The sequence below is a fragment of the Copadichromis virginalis genome, linkage group LG6 (genome assembly GCF_057382275.1).
Source record: "Copadichromis virginalis isolate Kocher_CV1m ecotype Utaka linkage group LG6, C_Virginalis_male_GT1.1, whole genome shotgun sequence".
NCBI classification, from domain to species: Eukaryota; Metazoa; Chordata; class Actinopteri; order Cichliformes; family Cichlidae; genus Copadichromis; species Copadichromis virginalis.
Window position 1 is genome coordinate 28,833,127 of NC_140623.1, and position 18,126 is coordinate 28,851,252.

General features: G+C 39.7%; 1 protein-coding gene across 1 annotated transcript; it reads left to right on the top strand.

The window, feature by feature from the left end:
- Positions 1–333: 333 nt before the first annotated feature.
- On the top strand, positions 334–13,957 carry pik3r6a (phosphoinositide-3-kinase regulatory subunit 6a). The gene is made up of 6 exons (XM_085460908.1): positions 334–599; positions 6,417–6,537; positions 9,131–9,204; positions 9,879–9,993; positions 11,552–11,622; positions 12,090–13,957. The coding sequence occupies exons 1-6, from the start codon at positions 431–433 to the stop codon at positions 12,200–12,202; spliced, it is 663 nt and encodes a 220-aa protein (XP_085317034.1). The 5' UTR covers positions 334–430; the 3' UTR covers positions 12,203–13,957.
- The last annotated feature ends 4,169 nt before the right edge of the window (positions 13,958–18,126 follow it).

Consider the following 18,126-nt stretch of genomic DNA (forward strand, 5'->3'; position numbering starts at 1 on the left):
GAAGACCAAATAAGAATTTAGCAGAAGACATAACATAAGCATAACTGATTTTTGGAATTAATGACCAGGAAATAAATAAAGAAATAAAAATGATCCATGCACTTGAAAGTATGTTTGCTTGTCCAATTAATTCTGAGCCTCTGAAAATGGAGAACTATTTATGGGAACTGTTGTAATTCCTAAAACATTTAATTTAATCTAAAAGTCTGGGCTTCAATCACATATCGATTGTTTCAATGATAAACCCACTGTGACGTGCCACCAGATGACGCTATTTATTTGCTATCAATCCGCGTTTGCGTTGACCAGGTAGTAACACTAGCAGGCTGCAAACGCGCACACACACGTCACCTGTCGGAGCGGGTGGAGATCACTGAAGCATCTCGCTGTCTCTGCCTCAGCAGGTTGTTGACTGACTGGCGATGACTTAATGAAGCACAACAACTGCGAGACCCTCCCCTGTAGCTGTCTTTGCTGTTCCCCAGCCTCTGCGATTGGAAGCACAGAGAATAGAGGAGCAGCTGTTGGACCGATGGATAAGAAGCATCAGTACGGTTCACTGGAGCGCACTGAATGGAGCAGAGACACCCACAATGCAGGTTATCTAGTAAACAATTGCTGGTTTATAATTACTTTTCGATAATGTCAGTCACGTTTAAATGACGTCTTAAGTGTGTATGTGTTTTGAGTTTACTGCAGCATTACTAAATTCTGTGCATTCTGGTTTTAGTGTGAAATGTTCTCATTAGCATTGCATTGCTACAAATAGTATCTCCTGTCTTAACTGTTCGGTGAACTTGTGGTGACCTCATTAGCTTTGTACACACACAAAAGGAAAAAAAACAGATTAAATGTAATAATTTAATGTATCGAGCATATTAAAAAACAGCATTGTCTTTGAATATATTTATATCATTTTGCGCTTATTAGCATACGTTCCTCGTTTAACAAACATGCATTATGTAAAGTTTATTTCTTGTGTTTATACAACTATGTAATCTAAATATATGGGTAAATTTGTAAAACACACAATAATAGGCCCTAACAATTAATTGGGAGTGTTTTCAGCACTGATAGATCAGATCAATGTATTTATCCAGTAGCAGAACAAGCTGCAGCTCAGAAAATGTCAAGAATCCACAGGTGTCTATTGAGTGGCAGTGTGTGTGTGTGTGTGTGTGTGTGTGTGTGTGTGTGTGTGTGTGTGCCTGTTTGTTTCCTTGCTTAATTAAAAGTAAGGTGAGGTTACTTAGAGACCAGCTATTCAAATAAGGAATAATAGCCCACATGTGGGTCTTGGCAGGACGCTGGCATCATCTATTAGTAACTAAAAAGATAACTCATTTATGCCTCATTATGACATTAATTCAATTTTTAATAATCATTAATAATGCCCAGTGACTTGATTTGTCTGAATAACAGTCTAGTACTCAAATAATGAATGGAAAAAAAGGCAAGTGAAAATTTATTTTCAAGGAAAGTGACTTTAACTGTTAATTAGCAGCATTTCTGTTTTTATTTTTATTTTTTTATTGTAATGTCTTTTTTTATTGCAGACTCTCTGTTAAGCCCTCTATGTTTTTCCTCTAAACTAAATGATTTTCCCACCCCTCTCTCCTCTGTGTTTGCCTTGGGGTCTCTAATCAGGCTGATCTGTCTGTCAGTATGATGGTTTGCCTCATTAGGCATAGAACGTATCAGGGCAGTGTAAGAGAGAAAGTTGGAGTCAAAGAAAAGAGTAAAACTGAGCTCATAATTTAATTCACATCTTTAGGGGTTTAGATGAAAAGAAGGGCAGGGCAGAGTAGGAGAGATACAGAGTGAGGCGAAGCAAAGGCAGATGAGAAACACTAGCAGTGAGAGTGAGAGAACGGAGAGAAGGTGTAAAGGAAGTCGAGTGATGAGTCATAACTGCTCAGTGGCAAAATTACTTGTCTTAGAGAGCCTTTGCAGCAGAGCATATTGTGTCTACTGATATAATTCAAAGTGCATTTGACTTGTTAACAACCCATGTAATAATAGATCTGACCTCAGGATACGATACAGTGTTAAAAACAGATGGGAAAATCCCTATTCATAGTGACAGAGAAATTTCCATGGTTGAGAAAAAAAACTTCACAACATTTAACCAAGTTAACAGGTGGACGTACCATTGTAAAGGCCCACGATCACAAATGGAAATACAGAGGGTTTACAACGAGGTGCACACCACTGCTTATATATGAGAACAGGAAGACCAAATTAGGTTTTGTCAGGAAAAAATGTAAAAGACACTGTGCAGTTCTGAAAAGAAGTCCTTTTTTGCACTATAATGATGCAAAAAGAAAAGTACATCTTTGATCCAAAGTATACCGCATCATCTGTCAAACATGGTGGAGGCAGTGTTATGGCTTGGGCTTGTAACGCCAGTGGGATCAGGTTACGAGTGTTTTTTGATGATGTGACTCCTGACAGAAGTAACAGGATGATTTCTGAAGTGTGCAGGGCTATACTCTCTGCTCAGATTTGTCCAAATGCTGCTAAACTAACTGGACACACTTCACAGTGCAAATGGATAATGACCCAAAGCACACTACAAAAGCAACCCAAGAGTTTTCCACGACATCAGGACACATTATAGTGTTTAACCCAGATAGGAAAATCCATAATCGTGTTTAAAAAAGAAGCTTCAGCGAGTTTTTGAGTAATAATAATAATAATAATAATGGATTGCATTTATATAGCGCTTTTCGAGAACCTCAAAGCGCTGTACAATTCCACTATTCATTCACTCTCACATTCACACACTGGTGGAGGCAAGCTACAGTTGTAGCCACAGCTGCCCTGGGGCAGACTGACAGAAGCGAGGCTGCCATATCGCGCCATCGGCCCCTCTGGCCAACACCAGAGTAGGCATACATGTAGTGAATTGTCTGTAATATTTATCTTCAAAGTGGCTGCAATGTCTTTTTGTGACAAGTCAGTTTTATTTTTGTAGCTTATTTTAAAATAATGTCAGCTGACCAAAGTGCTGTACTGTATTCATACATCACTACATCAACAGTAAATATACACTAAAAATGATCAAATAAAGTAAATAAGGCTGTGTTAATACAAGTCAGAGTGCCCTGTTCAACTAGAATTGAAAGAGAGTGAGAATAAGTAGGCTTTAAACAGTGTTTGAAAATGACTGAGAGACTGGGAAGCTCTCAAGGTAGGAGTGTAGATTTCTGAAAGTTCAGCAGAGTAGTGAATTTCATTTATGTAAAACCCAGGTGACCAGCTGATTAAATACTCTGCTGTGTCCTGTTAGCGACTATTTTGTTTTTCTTTCACTTGCCTCTATGCCATAATAACACACTTTTTAGTCCCCATATCTAAACCTTATATATCCCATCTAAGAACCAAAACTGAACACTTACCTACACCTAACTGAAACCTAAACCCCCAAAACTAAGTGTGAAGTCCTCCGATCATGCCACAATAAAGCTTTCTAACTTAAAGCTAATGGCCTCACTAAATGTTTGGAAAAATGCACACACTGCTGTGACCATGTCAAAAAGATGAAAAAACAGGTTGAACACTTAACTTAATTTTTTTACAATCCATTGTCACCTTTTTACTGCAGACATTTCATGTCTGTAATTTTGATAACAAGAAGAGCACAGTTGGCACAGCAGGTAAAGAGACTGAAACAGATTGCTTCAGTTAAACACTGATTTCCCTGCGCTTCAAGTGTTAGCTATAAGCTGAGCTAATTGCCTACTGGCTCCATAGACAGTCAGAGTTGTTCCTATTCTCTATAGTTGGAAATAAAGTGAGAAAGCACACTGGCTCAAAGGTCAAAATGCTTTTCTTGAAACCTCATGACACAAATTTCTAGTTTTTACAGTTTTTAAGTAAGACAGTAGAACCAAATTGCTGGGGGGAAAAAATGATTATATTGAAACACAAAAGACCAGTCGCACATCTGTGATGTCGCACAGATGTCTCTTATGCAGCAAAAAACAAAACAAAACAAGCTAATCTTTCATAGCAATGTGAGTCCATGTAAACCTGCAGTTATCGTGAAGTATGGTTAATGCTTTTACCCTGAAGTCACCCTGGAGTTTGAATTTCTATTCTGCTTTTTTGTCAGACTAGTGCAGAATAAGTGTTTTTACTGCACTTTGAACCTAGACAGCTCTGCCCCACCCCAGGGCTAATTGAGGCTTGAATAGAGATTCCATAATAAAGCTCCACTGAGTGATGGTGTGTATATAGAAAGACTTTAATGACCTCGGGAGGTAACAGGGACAGACTGTCAGAAGTGGTATCTCCCTGGCTGTGTTCCTCTCAGCCCATAATGTAAGGCTGCTCGCTGCAGGGAAGTGACAGATGTCCAGCACCGCTACACTGATAAAAGGAACAACTCAAGACAAGAGGTGACCTGTTTCAGTTATAAAGTCACAGTAGCTGTCATTGTCGGTCTTCAGCCATCTACTTTTAAAAAGGTCAGCTTCGATTTGTATTAGGTTTTTCCCTGTGTTTTCTGATCTACATGCTAAAATAAATGTTTTGATAGAAATTTGTTGCAGTTTAATGTTTGAATTAGCAGCTGCTTATTGGTTGAGTTCAGTGAAGCTGCTTCTGCTGCTCACAGTGTACAGCAGCTGCTCTCAATGAAGTACTGTCTTTTTGTACCACACAAAATTTTCTGGATGCTTTGGGACAGATTGTGTCTATTTTCAGCAAGTTTTGCAATTTTTTATTGTGGGTTAATGTTTTAACAGTTGATTTCTTATGATAAATCTAGAGCCTGACAGATGTCAGATTATTTAGACTGATACCTGTACTGATATTTGGTGATTTAACAAGCTGATATGTTGGCCAATTACTTCTTATTTCTTTCAGACACCTGAAATCCAACATTTATTATGTTAGTTATAAGATAACCTTTATTATTATATTTATTATATGTTTATAAAAACACTGGAATAGGATAGGAGTAATAATAAGATACTGAATATGACTCCTTGCTAAGATATTATAACAGTGCAATTCAAAAATTAACTTGTTTTATTGTCACAACAAGTGCCAATAAAACGATAGAGCTCTGCGACTTTACTGGGGGCGATCGTGGCTATGGGGCGATCGTGGCTCAAGAGTTGGGCGTTCGTCTTGTAATCGGAAGGTTGCCGGTTCGAGCCCCAGCTCCCACAGCGTCGGCCGTTGTGTCCTTGGGCAAGGCACTTCGCCCGATGCCTACTGGTGGTGGTCAGAGGGCCCGGTGGCCCCAGTGTCCGGCAGCCTCGCCTCTGTCAGTGCGCCCCAGGGTGGCTGTGGCTACACTGTAGCTTGCCATCACCAGTGGGTGGATGATTGTGTATAGTGTAAAGCGCTTTGGGGTCCTTAGGACCAAGTAAAGCGCTACAGACCATTTACTCAGACCAACTGGTTGTTATGTTTACATTTCCACAAGCGTGGCCAGCAAGGAAGTTACAGAATGCCCTCTGGTGGGCAAACTATGCAAAATAAACACCCTTAAAGTGTTTTTCCTCACAGCCGTGCTTTATTTATTTTTTATTTATATATCAGCCATCAGGCTTTTGTTGGAAGTTATCAAGGATCTCTGTGCTACAACATGCCACAAATTCAGCATGTTGTAAAAATAATTTGAGAATTGTTTCATTGTTCCTTCCTATTAGCGTTCATTGTAAGTTATTTTGCGGCCAGCAGTTAATTATTAAATGTCTTTAAAGCACAGCACACACAAAAGTATTAAATGTTGTACGTGTATTCTAGTCTATGCAAAACAAGGATATCACATAGTCACATACCACAGATTGTAAATTTTATTTATGAACAGCACATGTGGAAATTCTAAAAGCAGGCAACTGCAAAATTAAAAAATGATGTGAAATATTACTAATAAACATTAAATATAACAACTTGGAATAGAATGTTTTTTTTTCTTTATGCATTGTGACAGGCAGTTAGAGACTTTGTACAGCACAACATGGCAGTGTAAACAAAACTGCAGTGGAAGGGGTTGACAGCTTTACTGCCTTACTTCCTGGCCCAACGCATCATGCAATTAAAGTGTTTGTGTGTATGCAGTTATGTGTGTGTGGGGGCGACAGCCATGCAAGTTGTGCCAGCTGCTGACACATGGTAATTTGGCTGTGACACTCTGCTCTTCTGCTCATCTAGCAGCAGTTTCTGCTGCAGCTGTTTATACAGTTTAAAATGCAAATTCATATGCGTTATGGTTCTGAAATGCCACAGTAGATCATCTTCAAAAGTGTGCACACATCACTAATCTGTGTGTGGCTTGTTTTAACCTACTGAAGAGTCTATAATCTAAATGCCTTGTTAGGAATGTTGTATTTTTTTCCAGTGTGTGGTCTTTTGTCCAACGTTCAGAAAGACTAAGTCTCTCGCTGTCTCTCTTTCAGAGGACGACGTGGTGTCCATGGCAGACTCCACCATCACCGTGGATGACATCGAGGGGGAGCTCTTTAAGATTGAGAGGATCAGGGATGTCCTGGTTAGGAGAGAGTCAGAGCTCAGATACATGTGAGGACTTAAAATCATTGTTTGCTGTGGGTGTGAAAATTCATTGCTTGTTAGATTTTAGTTGAGCTGGCAGATGATTTATTTTGTCAGTATTATTATGCTTAAAATTGCACAACAGAAGGTAAAATTAATGCATGAAAAATTGAGATCCAACTGTGTTATTGTTAAATCTTTACCACTAGGTGTGTAAAAATGAGAAATCGAACCTTACAATTGACAAGTAGGGTCTTTTTTTAAATCTACATCTAATAGATAATTACACTGAGTATAATGGTAAGCCTATAAAAAAGAGGACGATGTAAAGTTATTTATATACTTTTTGTTTTGTACATCGTGCCACAATTTGCACCGAGAGCAGTCACTTATTCAAGAATGTGCACTTTCTGTATTCTGCAAAGCAGAAAAATAAGAGCAAGAAGGTTGCACAGTGGTGCATGAGTGTAAATATCCATTTTGGGCTCTTTTCAGAAGCTGCACATCTTTGAAAATGGTCTGCCTGAGATGTGGTTAGGATTGCCTTTGAGCGTGATGTTGACACTTTGTTATCATGCTAATATTACGTTAACATGCATTTGTAATCTAGGGCCTATTTTTGCTGATGCATAAACATTTTAAAACCAAATTTCCATGGCAATCTATCCAAACTTACCCTTCAAATGTTGCTAAAAAAATTAACTGATTGATCGAGTGGCATGAATTTACTTACTAGGATGTACTAGAATTTTAAATTAGATTTGTAGAAGTCAGTTTTGAAACTTGATGACTGTGTACATTTATAGTTTAGATGCTTCAAATGCACCTCAATGTTATTTGAAATCAATTTTTTGATTTTCTTCATCAGTCCTGGAGGGCAACTTGTAGATTCTGTAGTAAATCTGAAGAAGATAAAGGATTCAGAGTTTTTAATGAGTGCAAAAATTAAACAACCTATAATATTTGCAGTGATGCTTTCCCTATTAAGAGCAGTGTAATCATTTAGGACACGTTTCAGAAATAAAACCTCAGGCATAATTCCTCTAATTTTTTTGTCTGTAATTCCCATCAGCTACACCCTAAACTACCCCCATTACAATTTCAATGGCTCCACTGCAGCTTCCACAAAGCTGGCTAATACATGGATATTTATTCATATACTCCTCTGGAAGATAGGCAATTGCCCTGCTCAGATGGCAGGGGGAATGCGAGGAGTGACGTGTGTGGAGTAGCAAGCAAGAGTCAAGCGAATGGAAAAATGGGAGACTGAAAGACCGAAAGAGTGGATAAGGAGGACATGTAGACTAGAGTAGCAATCTGAAGCAGATTTTTTCAGGGGTCCTCATGCAAACAAATACCAGGATTTATTTATTTATTTATTTATTTATTTATTTATTTATTTGTCTAATAAGTTACGTTTCCATTCCAAATCGCCATCTCTTGGCCATTGGCCATTTTATCAGATGCTCATGTAAGGATGGGATCTGACATAACAGGTAGACAAGTGTGGCGTTGAGTCTCTTTTTCTATTGACAGTGATGAATGTGTGTAATATGTATGAATGTGTGTGTAGCCTTTTCTGTGTGTATGTGTGTGGTTTGTAATAAAAGTCTGTTCATAGGATACAGAGTTCATGCGATGGCCTCTTGCTTGACAAGCAAGGCACGGAGGGGCTTCCATCCCTCTTCACTATCAGTAATGATCCACTCACACTGATTCTGTGAAGGGTCACTGAAACAGAGAACGGCTATCTGGCTCAGACCTGCTTCAGGGATTTCTGCTCAGAAAGATTGTGTCACCTCCTTTGTTAAATATAAGATCAATAACAAGCTTTCTCTGTTTGAATTTCATTTTTTTCCTATTTCTCTTTCTCATTTTATTGACATGGCAACCAGGGATTCAGTAGTGCTTCGTGTATGGTGAAGATGTTTTTGGTTTTTTGTTCAGCAGGCACAGTTCTTTTTATTTTTTGCCATGACAGAAAATGGTTGCTTAAGAAGTCCATATGTCTTGATGAGGTCATTATCTCATTTCCCAGTGAGATGGTAATTACAAACGATGACTCCTTGCTGATGGTAATGATGGTAATGGCCTTGCTGAACATCATGAACATTCAGGGGCAGGATGAAGGTTTATGCACAAACTCTGGAGAGCCTGGAGGATTTTGCACTGAGTGCTTGCTTTTACTCCAGAGACACTATCAGTTTCAAATACCTGTTTGCTGCTAAATGATGATGTAAAGTCCCATTAGTAAGCCTTTCTCTGACTGAATTAATCAATTCTCTGAGTCACTAGTCTTTATCCCAGGCTACATGAGAACTGTATTTGTCTAATAAGCTCTTTAAGTGGGTTTGTCTTTAAATAATATAACCCTAACCATTATACCCTGGCAAACTACTGACCATGAATTCTGTTTAACAATATATATGGATGAAGCAATATGTATGTGAAAAAAACAAGAAAAAGCCTTTAGTAAAAAACAAAATATGTTACTGACAAGTAATGTTGGAACATGTAGTGTAAAAAGTGCTGTGATTTTCATCATCTGCAGTGCTTACATAAGTGCTCTTTTTCTGTTTATGTGTGCATGTGTTTCTTTTACGCCATCATGCCTGAACAGGATGGATGACATTCAGCTCTGCAAAGAGATTACTCGTCTGAAGAAGGAGCTTCACAAATTAGTGTCCATACCAGGTAGAAGTCCTTTGGGTGTTCATGATTGCTGCTATTGGACCAAAACAAACAAACAAAATCATGATGACATATTGGGGAATAGGTTTGTTCACTCTGTTGCCAAGAACAGAATGAGTACATCAATTCCACTACCACACATTTGGAGCTGAAGCCAGCAAGTGCTTAGCTACGTTAGCATAAAGAGCCAGGGCAAACAGCTGGACAGGAAATTTCTAATATTCATGCTTTATCTAAAAGTTTTATTATGGCTTAGCATAAACAAGTGGAAGTAAACAACAGGGATGCAAAAATAATTATGGACATCTTATCCGACTCTCCAAACCTGCTCTGCAGTGCTGTTTTTTATAAACAGATGAAGCAAACAATTTACAATAAATAACGTAGCCACTGATGGTTGATCAAGAACTCAACCAATGTTAGGTGCATTGTTTTAAAGATCTTGATAAAGTGTTTCCTTTGCTTCTGGCCTTTATACTGACTTGCTTTTTCCATAGGTTTCATTTTAACTCTTAACTATAAATGATTGAAGTCAACTGAAGGATCAATCAAAATTTTTGCATGTGCGTTATTATAGTTAGCTGTTCATTCATCTGCGTGCACAAACAGTAACATATTACTCAAAGTAGCTAATGTGGGACATAGTCCTGATGTCGTCTTCTTTCGTGCTATTCCAGATAATGACAAGTCCAATGATGACCGGCAGAAGGAGGAAGAGCTGCTACAGCAGATCCAAAAGCTGGTAGAGACCAGAGATTTCCTCGTGGATGATGTTGAATTTGAACGTCTCAGGTGTGCTTTCATCTCAGTGATTTACAGATGGCCTAGACTGGAGTTCTTTGGTCACTTCCACACGTGAAATCTGAGTGAATCATTAAAAATGCAGTCCAAATGCATATGCAGATCACATGGAAGTAGATGCAGGGAAAAAAGCTTGATATGTTTTTTTTTCATCTTTCATCCCTCCTTAAAATCTTCATAATGACTGATAAGCCACAGATTCGCACCTCCTCAGTAGTCACTAATGCTGATAAATTTTTCTCTCAGTTCAGCATCCAAAATATGCATGTCTCCACAAAGGAGTTCTTTTGCTCCCCATGAAAAAAGTTGAATGTTTCCTCAGGCGCGTGGCTGCCAGAGAGGGTCCCACAGAGCGCACAGCAGAGAGCCATTTCAATTAAAGATGTGTCAGGGTGCATCAATGAGCTCTGCAAGGGGAGCTCCTGATGATTTAAAAAAAATAAAAGAAAGAAAGAAAGAAATAGGTTTAATGAGCCAACTGATGTGGAAATGACACATAGTGGATCATCATTGCTTATTAGTTTAAAGCAGGCTTACCATAGGTCAAAATAGTTCATGTTGTTTTTGAGATCTACTGTAATCGACTTCCAGTTTGTCCATTTTGCAGCAATAGAAAATAAATGCATCTTAAAATGTTGACCCAGATGCTTTGCTGTGAGGATGAATTTGCTACCAGAGTAGCATATTCATCCTCACAGGTTCAAACATTTCACATTTAATTTGCATAGCTTGAAATCTAACGTTGCCTGCGAGTGGACAACCACGTGTAGAATAATAAGCATGTTTTCTAGGTTTGATCTCACAGTGTATAAAACACTGTTAGTTTGTCTGAGCAGCGCTTTCTGCTGGCAGCTGACGGCATGCTGTGAAATAGCCGCAGGGCTGCTGGGAAGGTGAGAGCCGCGAAGAAGGAGAACGGCAGTGCGTTAATGGGTGCAGAGAGGAGAGGATGCATGTGACAGCGCCCAAGGCCACGTTGTCCATGCTCATAAATATAAAGCTCTCTCTTCTGTTATTTTACTTTACTTTTATAAAATCAGGACTGTTTATCACAGGAGAAATCTCTCTGTGATCTTTACCCGAGAGTTTTTATCTTTGAGACATTAATAGTAATATAACTGAATATAATTCATTAGATATCACTTTTAAATACATATGATATATATCCATATACAATAAACACTGCAAGTATCCAAGTTATATACACTTATTTGCATTTGGGCTGTATTCAAATAACACAAAATGAGACTGCGACATTCACTAATATGCACTAAGCGTATAGAAACCTTTGCCAGGAAATCTTAACTGCCAGAGGTGCATTAGCTCGCTTATTTAGTGGGTGTCTGGGGAGGATGTTTCATCTCTCTGCTTTAGTAAAAACCAGCCTTCTTGATTTTTAAGGATGCTTCGGATAATGAAAGAATACCTGTGGAAAAGATTTTCTTTTTAATATTCCTGGAACAGGGGGAAATTTAGGTCATAACAGCTTTGTCATTTTTTTGTGTTTTACTTTGTAATTGTAGTATTACATGTGTATTCATTTTTACAGGGAGAAAGAGGAAGATAAAGAAATGGCAGATTTTCTGAAGTCCAAATTGCCAAGAAATCTGAAGAAGACAGGTATTCAGTCATGAAAGCTGAAATGTTGTCTTTTTTGAAAGTATCGACTGATAAAATGGAAAATGGGTGTGCTGAGACTGTGCTTTAGACCTGACTGAAGAATGTATGTATTTATGTTCCCAAAAAATAGATTCTGTTCATCTGGATGCAGCGTTTTTCAGTGGGAGAAATGTTTCGTCCAAATGACTTCTTCAGTCTTAGCTAGTTGGGGAAACCTGCATTCTGCTGTCACTTGGGTTTCGCTTCTTCCAGATGAACAGAATCAGTTTCTGAGGAATTTCCTTAGTTGGTTGATTAAGCATGCATCAGGATATGCACTTATGATCTTTGCCATAAATGCATTAATTATCAGAACTTATTTATACAGTATACAGTGATTGATCTTGCTGTGTATGTATGTGTGCACACAGATGTAGATGTCTTTTGCAATACATAAATACAACACAGTTCACTGTACCGTGTTACAGGTATGCCAACCAGAAGGGCACCCACCCGGGCTCAGCAGACGTCTTCGCCCCTCACCAAGACAGGACTCACCCTCCTGAAAGAGTGCTGTGGCTTTACGTGCTCCATCATGTAGACTAAAGCCAAATGACAGCGCTCCTCTGCAGTGCTCTTCCACAGGACTCCTTTTTCCACTTTTAGCTCCAAGAAGGACTTTAAAGCATGGGTCGAGCAATGACAGCGTAGTGAGCTATCCATCCCAGGAATTCAGGAAGCAACTTCATCTATATTTATTTTATTATTAATTTATTAGCTGTGTCTTGGCTTTGCAGGTCAACCCAGTGTATTTGTATCTATTTGTCATTTTCACATTGGGTTTGAAGGACAGAAACCTCCTAACCCTGGTCATTGTAAGTAAGTTAGCACGTTCTCTTAAAGTAAAAGTGGAAAAAAAAAACTACTATAGCCCACAGGTTTATATCAGGATGCTTCACTGAACTATGATTATTGTCATCTCCTCAATATGTGTGTATGAGTCAGCAGGATTCTAGACACCGCTATAATGTTATTTGCATTATGAACACTACAATAATGAATCTGGCATTAATCGGGAGCTCTGTCAGGATGAAGTTGCCTGTGATCTGACTCTAGATCCAAATAGGTATGACCTTTTGAATAGTGGTGGTTTGTGAAGGAAGAGTTAGTCATCTATTTCTCTCTATTATTCTTAAATGATTGGTAAGCTAGCCAGGCTCAAGGAGGGTGGCTTTTGGCAAGACAGGTTTGGGTAAAAGGAAAGCGCATATTGGTGTTTGAGATTTTGGCAAAAATGACTAAACCTAGCCCTAACAAGTTGACATCGATGACAGCAGTGTTGTTCAATATCGAGACACAAAGCCGTACATATGCCACTGTACTCTCAGGACGTGGGGTCTTGTAGATAAAGGTCTTTAGTGCACAATGAGTCATATATACAGGACATGGAGTTCATGGATGTAGTGACCAATTAAGCTATCTTGCATCTCTTTGTGTTGCAAAGAGGAGTTGTCGCCATGGAAACCCACATCTTTAGAATGGAACAGTGAGGAAAGTTGGACGGATCAGAGAGATGAGACTTCAAAAGTGTAACACATCCAAAGGCAATTGCTATCATGAAAGGCAGGCGGAGAACGAAATAAAATTACTATTGCCACTTCCATTATTTTTTTCAATATTCTGGATTTCCAAAGCATCTGAAACTCTCCCGCACTCTTTCGGATCATCTACAAAACAGAGATTAAGTAAACATGAGATTGTTTTACTCAGTTGAAATGTAGATATGCTGAGGATACATGTCTCTAAAGTAGATTCTGTTTGAGACCCCTAAATCTATCTAATTGGTTTAAATGATGTCTCTTCGACAAGCTTTCAGTTCTTTTCTAGACTTTGAAATGGATACAGCTGGCTCTTCACTTGAGTGATTGGGTCCTTTGATCAGTCTCAGCACTGTCATGGAGCCTCGGGTCATTTATCACTCAGCAACCACGTCTGATGGCGTCATGAAAGTCCAGAAAGGATTCAATGATTATTGAAATACTGTCTCTAACAGCCAAATTAAAATATGATGTAGCAAGTAAACTTAGCCATAATATAGGTTTGTGCAAGTTTTTTGAGAAGACAGTATACTCTGATGAAGGCTTCATTTTCTCTTTCTCCGAGATATGAAGTGAAATGATGATGTGAACCATCTCCTAGAACAAAAGCTTTTTGTTAGTAAAGGTAGGCCAATTTACAAATTCGCATGGAAAGAAATCATCATACCGCCTTTCTTTTCATGCAGATATTGCCTTTTATGTTGGTTCCTATGACTGAGCTGCACAGTGATAAATAAAGCTTTCTGCTCTGCAAAGACCTTCATTTCTTCTGTGTTGAGACTTTGAGCGTCTGTCATGTTTATTCTATTTCAATTTTCACATTTAGACATAAAAGCAGCCCACCAACTGAAAATGAATGCTACATGCCCAGACTGGGTATCCAAGAATTTCTGTGAAGAATTCTTGGAAGAGACCACATCACGTCTTGAGTTAGGCAGAGTTCACAGGATGGGAGCCACAGAGAGAAAATGATCTAAGAAGGAGGGTTGAAGTGGCTGAAAGCAGAGGAGCTGAAGAAGACGGGAGAAAGGCAGTGGGAGGGCACAGAGTTAGAGAGGGGTCTCATCTTCGGTGTTAGTCATCTATAGTGGAAGCACTGTGACTTCTCACAAGGGCAGCTCTCAGTGAGCACCACCTGAAAAGGGCAGGCCTGCCATTCAAATGTCATAATCACACAGGCCTTGGGCACAGATACTGTGTGTATGAAGAGATGGCACGTGTCTGTTTGTAAGGGAGAATTACAGAGAATGATTGAATGTTTGTGTGGAGTGATATAAATATTCTTGCTTCTGTGCCTCGGCATAATGAGCACTATAGAGTAGCTGTCATTGCACAGTTGCAGCAACAATACTAAACTATAATAGCATATTCATCTCATTTATTAGGGCGTGCTAGATAACAAACTTTGCTGGATTCGGAGGAACAGAAGATGGCGAGAACACCTGCTGAATCTAAATGTGTACATTCAGCCCTTGAATATTATAGTGTCAAGCAGCCTGACAGTGACTGAAGTGTTCAGTAATGCATGTGACTTTGCAAGGACGTAGATGAGTAGCACTGAATAAAAAGGGCAAAAAGGAAATGAAACCCACTTGCTGCCATGGATACCACAATTTCTTTCTCTTCCTCTCTCTCTCTCTGTCGCTTGTTCACACGCGCACACACACACACATGCACACACAAAGAAACCTCTGCATACAATTACAAATACCACTTATACTGTTCTAGATTTATTTCTTACTTAGACACCAGATGAGAAAAGTAGAATGTGTCTGTCTCATTTCTACTCGTAGCACCAGGCATATTTTCCATCATTCTATGAGGCTTGTTTGTTACAAAGTGCTTAAAGACACAAATAGCTAAAACTGAACAAAACACTCGCACACACACACACACACACACACACACACACACACACACACACACACACACACACACACACACACACACACACACACACACACACACACACACACACACAATAATACCATGGGAAAAAGGGAGAATGGGTGAAAGGCAGAAGCATGGTCATTAAATGGAGCAAGAAAAGTTGCGAGGAGGCATTTTAAAAAGCTGTCAGATTGGTGCTAAAAGGAAAAACTCCTCATGTTGTTCTTGTGGTGGTCACTTTTCCCTGAAACACTTACTGGAAAAGTTCTTTGATCCCAGCATGACCAGCACTGTGTGTCCTGGCTAATTAACAGTCCACTGACATCTGAGCACCAAGGATGCCAGCTGCTGGCACACAGGCTGCTACAGGCTGACTGTGTCATATTCTTTTATATGCATAACCATGGCGATGGTTTGTACTGTATAAACACAGGTTATGTGCGTTTGGTGATAACATTATTCATTTTTCTCTGTTAGTCAGTGTCTGTTAGATTGCATATTGTTTCCAGCTACTAATGTATTGTTTCCAGTTCATATTACCTGTTATCTCCTTTCAGTCAGGGAATGGCCCGATAAGTCAGAGGTAATGACAGCTTTTGCAGTGTTAGCGCCTTTACTTGGAAGGCTGCCATGTTTAATTAACGCTCTCCAAAAGTAACTAATATGGGAAACTGATTTCCTGTCGTTTATAAAAAGCAACTCTGACTCATTCCCCTAAGCCCTCCCTACACACTCCCTCTGTTTCCGTCCCCCACACCTCCTAATGTGGTTGCAAAACACTCCCTCAACCAAATAATCAAATGATTGCAATGCAGCGGGTTGCCAGGTCTGGGTCCCTGTTTACTTGCCTGACATTATGTCAGCAGCAATGTCATGCTAGTGTGGTTTTGCTTGCACAAGTAGCAATGACAGAGCGTGAGTGTGTGAGCACCATTAGGTCTACCTGTGGTTTTTGGAAAGGGTATGCTAAATATGGCCACAAAGCTTAACCGAAGCAGTGCAGTTTCTTTACCTATATTTACTCCTTAGTTTTTCATTCATGTTTTTTTCTATTTGCATGTTAGGTATACTAAGAATTTGCAATGTTTGTTAAATGGCCTATATTTATATTTGTATACAGTGTTATTTACAGCCCTATAGTTTCTTACTGTAAAATATTTTACGGAGAATTAAAGCTTTACAGCATGTAGCATTTACAGCATTGTTATTATACAGTAGTTTTATTTTAGGGTTCCTACTGTAATCTCCATAAAGAGCTTTCTTTGCAAAATATGACTGCCTGTCCTTGCATATACGTTAGTCCTTTTACAGCAAGGTTATTTGTATGTGAATTTATTCAACAGCCACATTGAAGGTTAACGCTGGCCTGATGTGATTAATCGCTGCGAGAATCTGTCATGGTGGCCTCTTGCTGTCTACACCTCTTCTTGGTCACACCAAGACTGGAAACCACATTACAAATGCACAATACATGAGCAGTCTGCACAAAACAACCAAAATAAACACCACAAAACATTTTCATTAATGATCGATGGAGAGCTTTTCATGAGTCTTTGTGTCCATCATAAAAATATTAAAAACAACTGGTTTGTAAAACTGCCTGGAGTGGTGGTTCCCTGTTTAAGATGGAGGACTGCAGGGTGTGCTCCAACTACAGGCGGATCACACTCGTCAGCATCCCTGGGAAAGTCTATCCCAGGGTACTGGAGAGGAGAGCATACCTGTTAGTCAACCTCTGATCCAGCAGAAACAACCAGCTCTTTATCCTCTTGAGCAGCGGTCCCTGGTTTATGTACAAAAATATTTTCATGGACCGGCCTTTAAGGTGTCGCGGATAAATATAGGGAAATAAAAACAGTACTGGTACCAAAAAAGGAAGATTTATTCATAACACACGGGGGAAAACCCAGGTAAACCGAGTTAACGATAAAAGCAAAAACCCTGAAAGCCATAAATTTCACACCCAAGCCTCAACTCTTGCGGCCTGGTACTAAACGACTCACGGACCAGTACCAGCCCAGGGGTTGGGGGACCGCTGCTCTTGAGGACATTTGAGGGTGCCCAACCAGTCTACATGTGCTTTGTCGACTTGGAGAAGGCATTCAACCTGGTCCCTCTGGTTATCCTGTGGGGGGTGTCTGGCCAGTTGTTATGGGCCAATCAGTCCCTGTTTAACTTTTGCGAGAGCTTGGTTCATACTGCCGGCAGTAAGTTAGATTTATTTCTGGAGGGTGTTGGACTCCACCATGGCTGCCCTGTCACTGAATCTGTGCATAGTTTTTATGGATAGAATACCTGGGCATAGCCAATTGTTGGAGGGTCTCATCTTTGCTTTTTGCAGATGATGTGGTTCTGTTGGCGTCATTGGGTCACATATATTGATTGAAATAGTAAGGTCACAAAAACAGGTTGCAGAAATTAGTTTTGTTGAAGAGTGGCTGAAATGCTGCTCCTCCACATTGAAAGGAGCCAGCTGAAGTGGTTAAGACATCTGACTAGAATGGCTACTGGACACCTCCTAGATGGTCAGAGGGCCCGGTGGCGCCAGTGTCCGCCAGCCTCGCCTGTCAGTGCACCCCAGGGCAGCTGTGGCTACAATGTAGCTTGCCATCACCGGTGTGTGAATGTGTTTGAATGGGTGGATGACTGAACGTGTAAAGCGCTTTGGGGTCCTTAGGGACTAAGTAAAGAGCTATACAAATACAGGCCATTTACCATTTAGGTGAGGTATTCCTTCTAGGAGGAGGCCCTGGGGTACACCCAGGACTTGCAGGAGAAATTATATCTCTCGGCTCTTGGGAACATCTCGGTGTCCCTCTGGATGAGCTGGAGGAAGTGGCTGGATGGATAGATGGATGGTTATTTTTCTCTCAGTATTTGCATACTGTTTTTATAATTAACAATACATTACTGTACAAAATGCCATGTATTTATAGTTTGTTAGAGCATTGCTAATGTGTGTGGAGTATATTACATATAGCTGTTTAGGTGTAGGTTACCGTGCCTTTAACGTGTGACACATGGTGTTAGTTTTTAA